The sequence below is a fragment of the Belonocnema kinseyi genome, chromosome 6 (genome assembly GCF_010883055.1).
Source record: "Belonocnema kinseyi isolate 2016_QV_RU_SX_M_011 chromosome 6, B_treatae_v1, whole genome shotgun sequence".
Lineage (NCBI taxonomy): Eukaryota > Metazoa > Arthropoda > Insecta > Hymenoptera > Cynipidae > Belonocnema > Belonocnema kinseyi.
Window position 1 is genome coordinate 97,698,991 of NC_046662.1, and position 18,572 is coordinate 97,717,562.

The window sequence follows — 18,572 nt, forward strand, 5'->3', positions numbered from 1 at the left end:
CTTCTCTCTCCTGCAATCTTAGTCACTTTTATGTTTTATAACTTTTTTTAACAAATTCTCTTCCCATAATTCTACCCCTTTCTATTACAATTTACGACTTCATATCCTTTTTCTCTTTAGAATAAAAATAATTCTAACCATATGCACCCCACTATATCATATTATTCTAATCCTCTTTAAAAGTGTTCTATCCTTTTCTTTTTTACCCTATTTCTCTTCCCAGATGAAGAGAAAAGGTTTAGAAGGTTTGAAGAGAAAAAAAGTTTAGAAGCTCCCTGATGTCATTATCAGGCTGAATCAAAAATTCAAGACAATCGAACCTGCCCAGACTTTTCCCAAATATAAAATAAATGTTATATCCTATTTTATTATTTCTTACCGTAATCCTCTTTTCAAACACTTTTCTATTACATTACATTTGCCTAAATATTCTAGATAATTAGTATAGGAAAATTTAATATTCTAATATACGACAGTAATCTAAGATTATGTAATCGAATACAATTTTTCCTTTTTCAAGAAATAATGTTTTTCATATAAGAAACTTACTTTTGTTATAAGCAAAATTTCTTTAAATCGAAAAATATGTGATTGGACGTATTCAGTACTGCCTTTCTTTGAATCAAGTTCTCTTTTTTCTCAGTGCACGTGGTCATGCAACATAATGTTCCGCACTTTGAAGGTTATTGCGGAAAGAAAACTTTTTACCAAAAGTTTACTGTACACAAACAAGTTATACAATTATTATTAATAACTGCGATGATAAAACCAAGAGATAAAATTTGTAGTAGGAACATTTTTTTAAGGGTGAAAAATTAACCATATTTCGCGGAAGGTTTCACAGATGTCAGGTGAGGCTCTGACGTCATGATGACTGCTGTGCGAAATAAAACAGTGTTGAGAAAATCGGAATAAAATCAATGAAAAGAAACACAAATAGAAAATTGTTATTGTCTATGAATAATTTTATTAACGTAACAGATTAAAAAAATAAATTATAATTAATTTTGTAATAAATAGTACAAAGTAACTGATAGCTGAAAGTTGACATTTTAGCTGAGTCCAATGAAAATTTCATGGGGACCTTTGCTTCTTCTTGACAAATGTATTTGCTTCCTAATAGACAAAGCATTAATTACTTTTTTTTAAATAGTAGAACATCTACAGGTAAAAATAATTTTGAAACAAACGGTCAAGAAACATTGTTGTTGTTTTATACTTTCATAAGAAAAACTTAAATTTTCTAAATTTCTGAATGCATACTTACAAAAAATACAAAGCGGAGAAGGGCGCCTAGGTTAACCGCAATTCAGTGAACTTAGAATTAATATATTTTTAATGTGCCTTGATAGTAAAAATTTCTTCAAAAACTATAGGACAATTTCAACTAAGGATAATCTTTTTAGTCATATTTTTAATAAATAGACATGTTTGATAGTAGGCTGCCTGTCGTCGCGTCGGCCCGAAGAATTTGCGGAGTTGCAAAAGGGGATGGGCGCTTAGTCGTCCCGAGAGCCTAGGACGACTAGCCAAACATGAAAAACACCTCTCAACTTGCAATTTAAGAGGAAATTCCACTTAAGTCAAGAAATATAATTTTATCACAAGAGGAAATATCTCTGAGTGAATATTTGACAACTCATCCAGAATTTCGAGCCAATGAACAAATTTGTTAATAAAAATCATTTCAAGGAGGTTGAAAAACTGCTAATATAACTTATTATTTTAAAAGTAAACAGGTATTAAAAGGATTTTTTCTTTAGGTGTAAAAAATTCGTAACAATCGGAATTCAATAAGAATCTCTATCAGAGTTATTTTATTTCAAAATTTATGATAATTATTGGAAAAATTAAAAATTTATCCATACATTTTTTAAAATTATTTTAATTTTTGTTTTCTAATGTGCATAATTGCTTCAAAATGTATATGTAATCGATCACTATAAAAATTTTTGATATATAAATTTTATACATCAGCTTTTTTCAATAGTCATAGCTTATATAATATATACGTCATGACCTCTTTGCACAGTTAACAAAATGGTTGCTTTATTTTAAAATAACACGCTCAACTATTCGACATCATTTCCGAAAGTGCCTGTCCTCTGAATGTGCCAACATTAATGCACTTTTTAAATTAATATTATAGTTAGATTAAATTTCTAAAGTAATATTGAGATACATATATTCTATCTTGCATTGTGTAACTATATTTCGAAATTACTCCGTTTTTCTGGAATTCACTATCGGCACAAACAATAAAAGTATAAAAATTGATAGTATAAGGAACATTTTGACACGTGCCATGGAGATATGAGAAAATGCAGATACTGCGTCTCTTGCTTGCATAGTAGAAATCTTTATCTGATAGATTATAAGTTTTACAATGCAAAAAATAAAGCAAATCTTTTTTTATACAAAAATAATTAAAATTGTAGGAGAATCCGCGCTAAGTAATTCGAAAACGGTCAAAAATATACCTTCTCGTAAATGATCAATCACTTATAAATAAAGGAACTTTTAACCACAAGGAGTAGAAAAGTGGTAATTTCGACTCGTTGAGAGCTTAAGGGTGACAGAAAATCGTTGATCCTCCAATGTACGCCGAAATCGGTGTTCAAGTGAGTTGCAACAAATTTGAACCACACAGGTTCATTCGGAGAATCTAGAGGAAAAACATCACTTAGCCACTGTTTTTTCTCATCCAGAGCAACGTGAAGTGTCGTCTACAAACTGTCAGTCACCTGTCAAGATGATTTTGTCGGGCGTTATTTGGGTGAAATAGATTTTGATAAGCAGGTAAGTTATAATAATAATTACCTGAATTTTAATTTTCACCCATTTACCAGTGACTATTAGTGTCTTGGAATAAAAATTGGACTTAAAATGATGTAATATCCAAATCTTAGGTTAGTCAAAACCTACATGACAATCAAACCACCAAAGCCGGGATGTAAAAACTAAGCCGTGACCGTCTGCATCTTAATTGATGCCTGTTAGTTCGAAGAAATTTCCACTACATTTTCTGTATTCAATAAAGTGAAGTTAGCTGGTCGACGGCCATGACCAACCTAACTTTTGAAAGTAGCATTAAGAAGTTATCATTTGATTCTAAGTGACTAGTACGCTATGTTAAATGAAAGAAAGTTGCAAATTAGGCAAATATTATTCAAATTAGTTTCCTTATTAAAAATTATTTAGTATAATATCGCAAAGCGAATAGTTGCTTTGACAGGTGTTCAGATGGCTGACAGCGCGGTTCAGCAGTCCACAACCCCCGGCATGAGCCAAAATTCAGTCTCCAAATGATACTTTCCCCTAGATGCCCAGATGTGCACCTACGTTCCGAGGAATACATTTGAGACTTGAAAATTCTCTCAAATGCTCATGGGGAGACCAATAAAATATTTGACCTGCAACAAATTTAACACCAGCGTTTTTCTGTAGTGTAGTCTAGTTGGTAGGCTAAAAAAATAGGCTATTTTCGGAAAATTTTTGTGAGCATGCTATGGAAGATATGGATATAAGAACTGATAGGTATGATAAATAATATCTTGAAATATAAAACAAAAAATTTTTTTATTCATTTTTTTAAAGTTTTGTATACAAAATACGTATTAGGACGGAACGCCATAATTTACAGGCAGGTCGGTGGCCACAAGATATCTCGGCAACGGTTTATCAAAAACAAAAAATTCAAAGTGCTTTAGGTTTGGTATGAAAGTGGCTACAAAATTACCTAGGGATATTAATTTCCAACAAATTTTGTTAATTTTAATCAATAAAAACCAAAATAATCAAGAAGATTTGCTGTTTTTTGTAAAAAAATATAGTAAAAATCAAAATTTTAACATGATAATAGGTAATTTTGTGATTACTTATGTGTAGAATGTGTGGTCAAAATTTCAGAATGATCCGCCCACTGGTTCCGGAGAAATCGTGTGGCCAGTTTCTCAAAATGTTGTTTAGAGAAAACGCGTTTGAAGTGTGCGAGTTCATCGGGCGCTCAGGTATGCGCGGTCAGGTAGTGCACTCATACTGTTCAGATCTTCATAAAAATTTAATACGATATTCTTAGATACATATACATTCGAAAAATGTAAACAAAAAATTTTTCGAGAGTGACCAACTAGACCACACCCTTAAACGTTGAACACGGGCGGGCGCAGTTAGGGCTCGGTTGGGTGACTGCTCATGACACTCGATCATACTGAAAGTCTAGATCCAAACTTCTCTATCAGGAACCACTTGCGCTCTCGGGAGTTTTTGTTTTTCTGCAGTTGCCTACTCTCCTAACAAACAGTAGGATGCATTCCAGCGCTTCTAATTAAAAACGACTGCCAACAGTAGAAGACTTTCGAGATTTAAAAACCTCACGGGAATAAGTAAATCAGGCATTGACTGAAGGTTTATTGAGAGTGGGGTAATTGGGGAAATGGGGTTTATGTCTTTTGACATTAAGATAACATTTATTTTGGATATAAATTTGTTTCATGTGATAAGGATATCGCGCCTAGAAATTTGTGACCAATTTTCTTTGGATTTTTTCAAAATATAAACTTGATCACACGAATTTCCTCTCTGTGACAAAATTTTAGATAGACATAAAATAACTTAAAATCAAATGACACATTAAAAACTCTCCAATAAGTTTTGTTGCAGCTAATTTCAAAATGGGGTTCCCTATCGCGCGAAATTTGGGTACAAAATTACTGTCTATTGTTTTCTCCAGCAAAACTGTAAAAACAGTTTACAGCAGGTGAGGTTTCGCACAACAAGTCCAAGGATAATGATACCTTGTGTATAGTGGTGGCATTCACACTACCAAGACTAATTTTGTTGTAGGGAAATGGTATCCTGAAATTAGCGTTAGATCCACACTTTCTTTTTTTCGCAGAAAAAAGAAAATAGATTCCAAGCATTATAGTACATTCGAGTCGCGGTACTGCGAACATTTAGCTCAGGCCCACCCTCAATAGTGAGAACACATGAGGGGACGCCACTCCTGCGACTATTTACTATGTTCAAATCTATTTAGATGATACGTGTGTGCGCCTGTGTGCGCACATGTCAACTGTTTACCTTCTGACAGCTTGTAACGTAATAACGATTGTAAATGTAATAACGATTTGAATCGTTAATATTCAAATGATTAAAATGAATAGAGCGATAGAAACGTGGAAAGACATCACAAATATAAAATCTGTCACCGTAAATATCGAATGTATTTGATTATGAACTAAAATTAAAGTGAATTGTACATTTGAAAATATCATCAAACGTAGAAATGAGTAGTGGGGGGTAAGAGGTTATAGCGTTGTTCTCACTATAGGGGGAAAAAGGGTAGGTATTCGTTTGAACTAAGTCACAATTGAACTAAAGCCCATTTGAACTAAAACAGTTGAATAACGCTTAATATTTTTGGCCTGTAGAAAACGAGAAGATAGATGGGATGTTAGTTGCTTTAAATGGTAGAGTTAATTTCAATTTGTGGCGTTATGTGGCGCGGCGTGTACAATCCTTGTTGATTAAATTTAAATTTTGTGACAGGCAGTGAAAATAGAAGATAAGGGAACTTGTGCTCATGTCAAATTATTATTTTTTGAAACACTTTATTTATAAATTGTCCAAGGTACATAACAATAAAAGTTTAAATAATTTACTTAGTTAATATTAACAATAGTTGAATATAGTGTACAATTTTGAAAAATGTATTCAAATTGAAAGCATGTTAAATAATATTGTTTCGAACCTTCATATTTTATAACTATTCAGAAAACGTGATAATTGTAAGTGCTTTTTGATTGAAAATATTAAAAACCGTAGAATTAAAACTTGAAGCGTTAAAAATGAAAGTCTTATCAATGAATCAATCATTGTGGTCTCGAAATAGTTCTGAGGTTAGATTAAGGGCATGTGACAAAACAAAATACCTATATTACCGACCTCACTTTTTCAGTTCACTGAATGTTTTTTTGAACCTAAGAACTTTTTTTGTAAATAAAATATCAAGCTGAAACTTTGGAAAATGTATTGAGAGTACAATAAAGTACGTTTAGGTACTGCATTTTGGTAGGAACCTCACTGAAAATTATTTCATCTTTTTTCTGAACCTCTACATTTTTTGAACTTTCTAACTTTTTTTTATACATAAAATATCCGTCTCAAACTTTGAGAAATGCAAGAGCCGAAAGAAAACTACGTTTCAGTACAAAGCTTAATAATAAAAGATGTAAAAAGAAATTTCAACTATCAATTCCATCGGCATCAGCCGGTAACGTTGTACACGAAAATACGAACCCTGGCGGCCTCTAGACGAGGTTCTAGAGGGTTTGTATTTTCGTGTACAACGTTACCGGCTGATGCCGTTGGAATTGATAGTTGAAATATTTTCTTTTTACATTTTTTATTATTAAGATTTCTATTTAAACGTAGTTTTCTTTCGGCTCTTGCATTTCTTAAAGTTTGAGACCGATATTTTATGTATAAAAAAAGTTCGAACGTTAAAAAAATGTCGAGGTTCAGAAAAAAGGTAAAATAATTTTCATTGAAGTTCCTACCAAAATGCAGTACCTAAACGTACTTTATTGTACTCTAATATATTTTCCAAAGTTTCAGCTCGATATTTTATTTACAAAAAAAGTTCTTAGGTTCAAAAAACATTCAGTGAACTGATAATGTGAGGTCGGTAATATAGGTATTTAGCTGTGTCACATGCCCTTAAGACAAATAATTTTTCGCGCAAACAACCCAGTTTCATTAACTATTCTCTTATTATGATTGTCATAAGCCCAAATGATCCTTTCAAATATTTTTTAAATAATTTAAATCTTTGCATATCATTTCAAAATATTTACAATCTTTCTGAAATGACAATGAAATGTTATTATTCTCCTGGAATGTTGAAAATATTTTGTAATATATCAAATCAATCCAAAATACTTAAAAATCTTCTAAAGGTTTTAAAATAGTTATACATGAAATATTTCTTGAATCTTTTCCAATACTTTTAATCTTTGCAAAATCATTTTAATATTTTCAATCGTTGTGAAATGTTTTAAATTATTGTAACAATTTGCTATGCATTTTTGGACCACACTAGTGTACACCATATTGAAAGAGCTTAGATTACAAAGTATTTCAAGTAACGAAAAAGATTTCAGAACGATTTCAAAAAAAAATATTTTAAATATGTTAGAATACCTTTACAAAGAGTAAAAATATATACAAATAGTTATAAATATACCACATATTACATATTTCAGAAAGATAAAGAAATTGTTACGATAATTTAAAACATTTCACAATGATTGAAAATATTAAAATGATTATGCAAAGATTAAAAATATTGGAAAAGATTCAAGAAATATTTCATGTATCGAAAACTGTTTCAAAACCTTTGGAAGATTTTTAAGTATTTTGCATTGATTTGATATATTCCAAAATATTTTCAACATTCCAAGAGAATAATAACATTTCATTTTTATTTCAGAAAGATTGTAAATATTTTGAAATTATATGCAAAGATTTAAATTATTAAAAAAATATTTGAAAGGATTTCAAACTATTTCAGAGATTTTAAACCTTGCAAAAGATTTAACAATTTTTTAAAATGTTAAAAATAATGTAAATATTTGAGATTGAAAATGTTTCAGAAAGATGAAAGAAGATTCGCAACGAATGAAAATATTAATCATTTGGGCTCATGACAATCATAATAAAAGAATAGTTAATGAAAGAGGGTTGTTTGCGCGAAAAATTATTTATCTTAATCTAACCTCAAAACTATTTCGAGGCCACCATGATCGATTCATTGATAAGACTTTAATTTTTAACGCTTCGAGTTTTAATTCTGCGGTTCTTAATATTTTCAATCAGAAAGCACTTATAATTATCACATTTTTTGAATAGTTATAAAATATAAAGGTTCGAAACAATATTATTTAACATGCTTTAAATTTGAATACATTTTTCAAATTTGTACACAACATTCAACTATTGTTAATATTAACTAAGTAAATTATTTAAACTTTTATTGTTACGTAACCTGGACAATTTATTAATTAAGTATTTTCGAAAATAATTATTTGATATGAGCACAAGTTCCCTTATTTTCTATTTTCACTGCCTGTCACAAGATTTAAATGTAAGCAACAAGGATTGTACACGCCGCGCCACATAACGCCACAAATTGAAAATAATTCTACTATTTAAAGCAACTAACATCCCATCTATCTTCTCTTTTTTTACAGGCCAAAAATATTAAGCGTTATTCAACTGTTTTAGTTCAAATGGGCTTTATTTCAATTGTGACTTAGTTCAAACGAATACCTACCGAAAAAAGTACCTACTCAGTAGCGGTAGTTCGCAGTACTGAATTTCGCAATACCGCAAATCGATTGTACAAAAAAATAAAATTCTAATTTATTTTTGAAATATAAAATTATATACGCTATGGAAGTATCCTTAAATAGGTTAGAATTATAGGATGCATTTAGTTTAATGTCAATATGATATAAATTATATTATTAATTAAACCAAGCGTTCAAGCACAATTTAAGCCAAATTTCAGTTGCGTGTGTCATGTCATTTATCAGCTAACGGTCGGTCAGATAAAATTTAGCAGTCTGGAAAGTAGCTATAGTTAGAACTATAAAAATACCCTTAACAGTGTGCTTCGTTCGAGGAAGGAATATACTGCTAATACTCATCCTATGACACGAGGGAAATCTTGCTGATGTACGCAGTCTCCTGGTATCATATTTACGATCTTTTAATTGTATGCACGCACTTACGAATGCTGCAAAAATTGTAGCTGTTATTCTGTACTCGAAAAGGCTTCCTTGAAACTGTAAAAAATAGTCTTAAATGTCCTAAATACGGTACAAGATTAGCTTCGACAAATAAATAAAGATAAATCAATCTAATAAAAATTCAATTTCCAGTCATTTTCAGAGACAATAAAAAATTAAAGTTACTTAAAAAGGAGTCCAACGATATATTTAGAAAAACACTGTGATGGGCGAGCAGTTTCCTGTAAATATAGGTTGAAGCTAGCCGCGACAGGTTTTTAAAAAGTATCTTATATAAATATATTTAAAAAATACATTTAATTACACAGAAAATTTTCAAGTAAACATGTGGAAAAGAAACTTTACACTTGCATACTTGAACTTTGGAACACTCAAATGGACTACATATTTTTGAGATATTTTAGGAGTCTATAAGCATAAAAAGTCTCAAACAAAAGCAGTTGCATTTTCAATCACATACACTGCCGTGCAAAAGTTTTAGGCCACCTCTTTTTTATGACTGAATAAATTCTTTTAATTTTAATTATACCAGAGCTACGAAAATTTCTCTTTAAAAGGTTGATTGTTTTCGAATTTCTGCATAAAATAAGTCCAGGGTGAAGCCAATTTGTCTAGTTTTTAAGTAGCTATTGCAAGAATAGTGCAAATCTCAATGTTTTCTTACATTTCCAATAACTTCCGAAATAATACACATTTTTCGATGTTCTTGGGCTCGTTTTAATATTGCAATTTTTCCAACTTTTTGGTTACAACTTCAAGTTCTTGCAAATCAAAAATAAAATTTTTAGAATTTCTACTCATAAGCTGTTGCGATATGGTGAAAAAAAATCTTCAAAATGAGCCCAAGAACATTGAAATTTACACTATTTTTGCAATATATACTTTAAAACTAGACAAATTGGCTTCACCCTGGCCTTATTTTATACAGAACTTCGAAAAAATCAATCTCTTAAAGAGAAATTTGTTAAGCTCTGGTATAATTAAAATGAAGAGAATTTATTCAGTCATAAAAAAGAGGTGGTCTAAAACTTTTACACGGCAGAGTAGTTAAGTTTTTAAGCCACAATGACGAAAGATAGGAACCATTTTGGAAAATATATTGACGGAAAAACACGTGCAAATTAGAAAAAAAATTTCGTTCTAAAAAAACTTGAATGGGTAAATTACGGACTATAAATATGGTAACATATCTATAGATAACTCAAAACTTAACATAGATTTATATTATTTGCAGAGAAAAAACTAAGAATAAAATTTGTTACAGGAAATTTTTTAGAGCGATAGTTTTTTTTAGCCAACTTCGCGTCTTTCAAAAAACATGTGTTTGTCATGGAAAAACAAAAGAAAGTTTAACCGATATTTGTGTAAAGTTTATCCTGTGAAGTTAATTTTTGTTGCAGAGAATCTTTCGTCGGATGTCGGATCATTCGAAAGGGAACATGCCTATCAGTTGTTCATCGTATTATTACCTATTTCAGACAGACACACGGTATTTAAGATCAATTTATGGTTGAAATTAATTGAATTGCTGAAGCTTTTCCTGACAGTCTACGAATTGTAAGCACAGTAGATCCCCGAAATTTTATTTATCTGAAGTTGGATAAAAACGCTGCGAACAATTGAAACCTGCAATTATCCGACGACAGAAAATTTTTATCCGCCTCATAATAAAAATTGTTCACCTTCGGATCATTGTAGCTTTTAATTGTTTTCAGCATTTTTATACAACTTCAGATAAATAAGATCTCGGGGATTTACTGTGAGTTCATAGAAAGTACAACAAATGAATAAAAAAAAGTAATGAAAATTCAAGGTAAAAGGAGAAAAATAATAAACAAAAGCGTTAGGAAAAGTCAATAAGGCGATATGAACAGAGCAAAGAACACTTCATTTGAGAGAGCTGCACTTGAGGGTTCACGTTAGAATATCGAAGAACACGAGAGTCATTGAAACTCTTGCAAGTATAAAGAAAAAATCCAGCACATATATAAAATTCACTTTTTGATTGTTTCAAACTCAAACCACAAGAATTATGTGAATATATATATATATATATATCTATTTTGCATGTGTTACGTCTTGAAGACCGTAAAATACTTCCTTGTTTAATTAGGCTCCTCGTTTTACTTGAGATTGAAGATCTCGCACAGGGAAGAAGAAAGAGTAGCCCATAACAATATGTGAAAGTAATTTATTATAAACAATTACAAAATAGAAATTATGCACATTACGAAGTTGACTGAATACGAATTTAGTCCTTGGCCAGTACCTTAAAATAAAAGGATCAGATTTATTGTAGGCCAAGGAGTTTAAACTAACGGAATTTCAGAACTGACTATAAACATTGCTTACCAGTGACTTAATATAATTGAAGATTTCTTAAGGTCTAGGTCGTCAGAATTGCCACTATGATCTCTGCGTAGTGGTAGAGAGTAAAGGGGTGTAAATTAGACTAGATGTTCCAAAAGTAGGTTGATTCTTGCTTGTTGTTAATTTTGGATGTAGGAGTAATCCAAAGGGGGAAATCTCAGACTCGGGTTTCCTAGTGCACAACACTGTCACAAGGATACACACACCAATACACGACAAATTCCGGTTTGAGACACTGGACGACGGATTGAGTCCGAGAAAATTGTAGGAAATAGAGAAGAACTAATAACTGGCCCATGCTTGTACTTTCGGTTTTTATAGGGCCTAATGCATGTCTCTGCATGCAACGGCTTACAACGTGTTCAATATATCTAAATCTGCGTTCTCCAGTCTCCAACGTGCTGAGTGTATCTATTTTCTTTATGCTAGTTCTTACAATGTTCTGACTATATCTATTCTCGTCAGCTTACAACTTATTGACACAATATTTACTCTATATTTATTAAGAGTTTATTATTATAATCATGCAAATATATAAATAAATTTATTAAAATATTTATACGTCACGGGGCGTGACATGTGAAAGAAAAAAAGAATTGGCTTTATTTTTAAGTTCGGCACGAAGAAAATGTTTCTACGTAATACATTACATTTAAAAAATATATGTATTAGATTTTATAATAAGATGTACCAAAAGAGGGTCAACATTCTACCGAAATAAAATTGGAAATATATTTTCCCAGGAGAAATTATATCAAAAGTAAACTTTATATAGTCAAAGTCGCCCAAACATCAAACATCAGAATGAAAGCATATGTACGTGAGTACAAGTGACGTTGCAATTGCAAATATGAATGACAATCATCCATATTTAGATTAATTGTAAAAATTAGGAAATTGGGTTTGCCTTGAATTATAAAACCGGTCAGTGTCAAATAGCGTCCACTAAGCCTACACAGTGCTCGACCCCAATGATATAACTGAATATTATCAGCATGTTCTCGAGAACTACAATGGTCCCTTACATAATAGAATATTTCAATGCATTCGATTTTACATGGCATTGAATGTTTACTGGAGTTATTACAAACCGGAGGCCGCACACATTTCCATCAGATTCGCCAATGCGATGGAATATTGTTAATGATTCTTGCTCAGAATGACTTGCTGATGCCGGATCTTTGTGATGTCCCTTCTCAAAACATCAACGACTCATTTACTATTCATTGTTAATCAATTATTACAAAGATAGCATTCATTATAAAAATTTTCGTTTTAAATAATATTTTCAATTTGACCACAACACCGAGCATGCAAAAGAATTTTTTTAAAATATTGAACTACAATGAAATAATTGATTAACAATGGAAATTTAATTGATAGCTAATATCCCGAGAACGTCATAACTGCCAGATTGCAGATTCAGGATAAAGAAATCATTCCGAACATAAATGATCATTAACAATATTCTATAGCTTTTGCGAATCTAACGAAAATGAGTATGGTATTCGGACTATTACTTTCATTTGGAAACAAGGCCGAACGCGAGGGCGTTCCAAAAGGTCACATGCGCCATTCTTGCGAAAAGGAGATGATTGACCTAAAAATCATGTAAATTCCAATCCATATTGTAACTAAATGGGTTTATAATAATGTTATTTTTAATTTTTTTTTAATTGAAGGATGTGAAAGAATAACACCTGAACTCATTTCTATCCATTCAAAACCAGATTACCAGTAAAGAATTGCAACCAAGTAATAACCGCGAAAATATTTTCTCGAACTTTATATATATATATATATGCAACATATTTTATAAAGTCAATACAGCAGGTTCAGAAAACAAGAAAAATATAATATTTTTAGTAATTTATTTGAGCTTAAGCTGAAGCTGAAGCTTTTTGTGAGACTTTCAGCTATAGTTTAACAAATAAAAATCCCGAATTGTTAATCTGAACCAATGATATTGAAGTCTAGGCTGATAGGGTTAATTTCACGGACTATATGTTGACTGTAAAATTAAGTTTTTACTTGGCTTGGAGTTTTTTGCATCACACATTTTTTTGTTTTGATTTTCTATTTTTTTAGTTTTATAGGTGTGAGCACTGATGAATTATTTTTTCTGTTGATGTAACCCTGAAGAACATAAATTAATGCATTCCTTAAAATATAAAAATCGAAACTGTAGTTTATGGCACCAAATTTTTTTAAGAATTTGACACACTTAAAATTTTCCTTTGAGTTCTGAAAATCTGAATCAATCAAATTAGATTGCATTTATTTTTATATGGGATTCATGAGAAAAAAATCAATTTTGGTACTGTCAACAAACAAACAGCCAATATTTTTCGGATCAAACCATTTAATTGGATATACTTTTAAGCCAACAAAAACTGTTTTTCGAAATACAAGGTTTAGTCTGTTATGGGTTGATGCCCTTTGGTAATTCACTTTTGTAGTTTAAAGTTAAGGAAACATACCTCTCGAGAGAAAAATAAATTTCCTCCATTTCCTCTGAATTGGATCACTTATTATGAGACTTAGCACCTTTTAATTCGCAACTGTAGAACAACACACTTATAAAGTAAATTAAATATCATTTGAAAAATCAGAGAAATTAAATGAAACGTACAAAGTAATGTTTGGATGGTATTAAATGTTTATAATTTAAACGAAAATTTTTCCAAACCTCTATAATTTTTGTAATTCTGAAAATGTGGGACCATTGGAACGTTAATCAATCATTTTCAGTTAATTTCCATATTGCTCCACTCGATATCTCATTTTGTGTACACATGAGTTGCTTGAAATAAAGTCGGTATTGTAGGAATCGATAAGTGTTACATGGCCTTTTAAATACACCACGTCAGGCAATAAGAAAATTAATTTGAGACCGCGGATAGATGTTTTTATTTTACAAAGAAAAACAAAAACCAAACAACCCGCCTCTAAGTATTTCAAGTGCTCATAGATAAAAGAACGCCGAAAAATTGTATTTGTTTTTTATTTTATTTAATTAAAATAACTAGAATTTAAAAAAAAGCTTAATTGCGTCGAGTTTTATGGTGTAGGATTTAACAGCGTTGGGTTTTAATTAAAAATATTTAATTTGTTAAAGGACTATTATTTTGTAGCATGTAAATAGAGATTGTAAATAGAGATTCCTTTAATCCTTCGTATTATGCAAATTAAAAATTTGTAAACTTTTCCAATGAACTTAAAAAGACTGTGCTATGTACTTTTAAAAAATAAGTATTCATGTGTCCATTTCAATGCATTAGTGAAGATTTAAATTTGAATGTAATGAAATCAAGAACTCTATTTAATCTTGTAGGACTAAGTGATTTGAAAGCATGCATTTCATTGATCTCTGTAGACATTACTGAATGGAGCTGCAAACTGAAATCTATTTGCTGAAGTAGTTTATTTGTAAGTAGAATACTGCAAAGTCTCCATCGAATGTTGATGAAATGTTTCTTTAGATAACTGACCTATGATTTCACGTTTTATCCGTTTATTTCAGGAAAAATGAACTTAAAAGAAAAAAACGCTGAATAAAGGTTGTAGTTCATCGAGAAACAGTAAAAACAAAGTGCTAATCTAATGCTAATTTTAGAGTACGATATACCTGCAACAAAAATTAGTCTTGGTAGTGTGAATGGTACCACTTCACAAGGTATCGTTTCCCTCGCACTTAGGGTACGAAACGTCACCTACTGTCAATTATTTTTACAATTTCGCGGCAAAAACAATCGACGAGTTTCGTACCCCAACTACAAGCGACATGCAACGCGATCTTCAAAATACCTGCAGAAAAAAAATTGATCCCAGAGATTTTACTGTGAAAATACATACTTTATCACATTCTCTAAGGCTGATTGTTTTCGAGAAAATGGACGTCAAATATTAAAAATCACAGAAATATATCACAATGTGTAGCGATGCAACATAATTTTTATGAAATATTCCTGTAAGGCTCAATATCAAAAATATACCTCAAACCAGACAGTGGGGTGCCTTCCCACCCTCACGAGACGTTGGAAAGGGGTAGGGGTTTGACCGAAATTATTTCTTTTACCAGTCACATGGGTACATTTCTGCTCCCTGGAAACGTTGGAAAGGGGTAGTGATTTGAACAAAATTATTCCTGTGACCTATCCTAAGGTTTTCTTTCCACCCCGATGAGACGTTCAAAGGGGTTAGGGGTTTAAACAACATTATTTCTGTGACCAGTCTCAGAGTAGCCGTTCCACCCGAAAGAGACATTGAAAAAGGATTGGGGTTTAACGAACATTATTTCTGTGACCAGTCAAAGGAGTGCAATCCCACCCTCACGGGACGTTGGAAAGGGTCAAGAGTTTTAAAAATATTATTTATGTGACCAGTCAAGCCTATTATACTTACTAAATGTCAATAGCGATTTTCTCATAAACTGTCAATCTGGGAGGAAAAGTATGCAGAATCAAAATAGTATATTGTGTATCTAAGGCGTAAAGCAGTCACACGAGGCAAAATCGCCTTACGCCCTTAATACACTCTATACTTTTGGTCCCACCCTCCTAGAAAGCAAGCAAGTGAAGCAGATAAAGGATTTTTGGTGTTTTTGACCATTTAAAATTATAAGTGAAAGAAAGAAATAACGTTCTTAGCAGAAGGAAGGTGTGGGGTACAGCGATGCAATCTTTTTTACAGGTTAATATAATTTTCTACATTCGGCGTAAAGTTTCATGTAGCGGGTGTAAAGTTTCATGTCGGCCCGGCTCGGCGGCGGAGAGCGCATGTGCGTACGGTAAGTCGCTTGGCCTGGAAGCGGCCAAATTACTCCTGCTTCACGTGCAGGCAATGGCGCATTTTCAAGGAGGCTCGGGCAAAAATTTATATTTAGGTTGGATTTATAACTTTTGTCTAAAAAATGTTCCAATATTTTTTGTGTTTACCTAGATTAATTCGAAAAATCATTATTTTAATGGGGTTTCCATTTTTTTAACCATGAAAATCAAATTTGTGGATATTTTCACTGACATATTTATAATAAGCGCCTCAAAATACATATGTATACATAGTTTCAAATTAATCGGAGGTATCCGCTTTTCAGAAGTGTATACACTTAATTTAACAAACATTTTATAATTTTGAAATCTTCGGATAACACTATTTCCACATTTAAAGAAATAAAAACATTAAGTTGCTTGAATGGTTTGAAAGATTATTGTTTGTTATAGTTCCAATATAAATTTTAATTGAAAAGTATGAGAAATACATAAAAAGTCTAAAAAAATAGTTTTAGGAGTTACTTATAATTATTTGAAGTTCATAAGTTTAGAATCTCAGTTCGTTTTTGAATAAGAAAAAATGCGTTTTCTCATTTTCTGGGAATTATATTACCTTATCAAATCAAAATTTTTTCTCCTTACTTCTTTTTCTTTTAGTTGTCACAAAAAAGTTTATTGCGGAAAAATGGAAGATGACTTATAAGAGAGAAAGTTACATAAACTTTCAAGTCCAAAGACAACTGGTATGCAACTCATCTTCAAAGTGAACATCCTCTTAAAATTTGAAGTGAAAATTTAAAAGTAGAGAAATTTGAATTATATTTCTTATGATTCAATATATTGAGCGACAGCCTGTTCAGCAAATGTTCTTATTTGAATGATTTCAGGATGACATAAGATTGACGTTAGAAGAAAGAATAATGGAGCAAACGGCAATGGTAGATACAGAGATGCGATTGGGTGAAAGACGAAACTTTCTGGCGGAAAAGTGTATTCAAGAAGGTCTCGATCGTCCTGGCAACGACTCGCTCCACAGACCAAACGCTTGGGAATTCCTTATAAATAGAGAATACCACCTGATTTGGTGCAACGTGTTTAAAGCAGCATCCACATCCTGGATGTACAACTTCAATTTACTTGCTGGGTACGATTTCCTCTACTTTACAATTCTATGAGGGAGCCAACCAGCGCATTCAGTTCAAATTGCTTCCCAGAATTACAAAATTTGTATGGGAAACGGATTTTAATAATAGTTAACTAGATTGTGAATAACAAAGATAAAACTCTAGATTAGATTTCATACAGTTTTATCACTGCAAAATACTCTGATACTTTCTTTGATAGTTTTTTATTGAACATATTGAAACTAGAATTGTGCTTGCTTTATTAGGGCAGCCGCTGAAATGCACACCAAAATTCCCGGTTAGTTCCGTTATGCACTAATTTTCCCCAGTCATAAAATTAAACAAATTTAATTAAACTGCAAATTCAAGCCGTCATAGTGGAACTTTATAAAATCAGAATTTGATTTAAACTTCGACTTTTGGACTTTAGATGATAGAATTTACAAAAACGATCTAAGTTGATACTGACTTTTTAGATTCGTTTCTAAACAAAGCGTCTTCTTCAAGCCAGCAACGTGTCGCATGTCGAATCGAAATTCGAATTTTGGATAGAATTAACAAATTTTATCACAGCTTGGATCTAATGTGAAAAATTTTATATTAGAACATTTGCAATTTTTAATGGAAAAGAGGTTTGGAAAGTTCGAACGACTAAAGTCGAATGTTAAATTTCAATTTCCGAATAGTTCCACTTCGGCGGCCTTAATTTTCGGTTAAGTTTTAAGTTTTTCAATAAACGAGGAAAATTTATTTCAAAAGGGGATTGAGCGTTCATTCTCTTGTGCATTTTAGCTGCCATCCTGGAAAAATTACATAATTGCAACATAATTTCAACATTCAATTCGAACTGAGATAGAATTTTTGTATTCGAATTTTGAGTCAAATTATTTTTTCACGCCACGGATTTAAAAGAAAACTTTGATGCATTTAAAATGCATTACTTTTAAGTGCTAGCGTACAATAATGTATATGTACAGGATAGGGAGAAATAGAAATTACCGGGCACAGTAATAAACTGAGGGATAGAAAGTATTAGATATTCAGAGTCATAGTGGATAAGGTTCAGAAATAGAAATAGATAGCGTTTTGAGGATCCAAATCGGCTATTTGAAAGAGATACAGAAATAATATATATTTGTACCCCACTATTCTATCCCTTGATATCTCTTTACTTCCAATCAGAATTAAAGAATGAGATTTTAAGAATTGCAAAATTGTGCACATTGATATTCCTTTACTATTGAAATTTATAATTATTTTCGGTAGTTGGCTGCAACTGTCCATAGTTATTTTTCAATTGTTTAAAAAACTAATATTTTTTAAACAATACTTTTTTTCGACAAATCGTGAAAAGTTTTCGGGGTAAGTGTCTGATACATTTCTCATAGCGATGTTCTAGTCTAGTAATGCCATCTCTATAGAATGATTCGTCAAGCTCCGCAAAATACCCATTTACAGCTTCGATTACTTCTTCATTGTCCGCAAATCTCTTA

At 31.5% G+C, this 18,572-nt stretch overlaps 2 protein-coding genes across 3 annotated transcripts in view; one reads left to right on the forward strand and one right to left on the reverse strand.

Moving 5' to 3' along the window:
* Positions 1–18,572, reverse strand: part of LOC117174171 — a 166,108-nt gene that overhangs the window by 79,540 nt on the left and 67,996 nt on the right. The window lies entirely within an intron of this gene.
* Positions 1–18,572, forward strand: part of LOC117174172 (carbohydrate sulfotransferase 11) — a 54,154-nt gene that overhangs the window by 23,072 nt on the left and 12,510 nt on the right. For both annotated transcript variants that reach the window (XR_004467270.1, XM_033363001.1), the window contains exon 3: positions 16,843–17,099. Coding sequence is in view for 1 of the 2 variants with exons in the window: in XM_033363001.1 (XP_033218892.1) it covers positions 16,843–17,099 (257 nt within the window). In the remaining variant the exon portion in view is untranslated. The remainder of the gene's footprint in view (positions 1–16,842; positions 17,100–18,572) is intronic.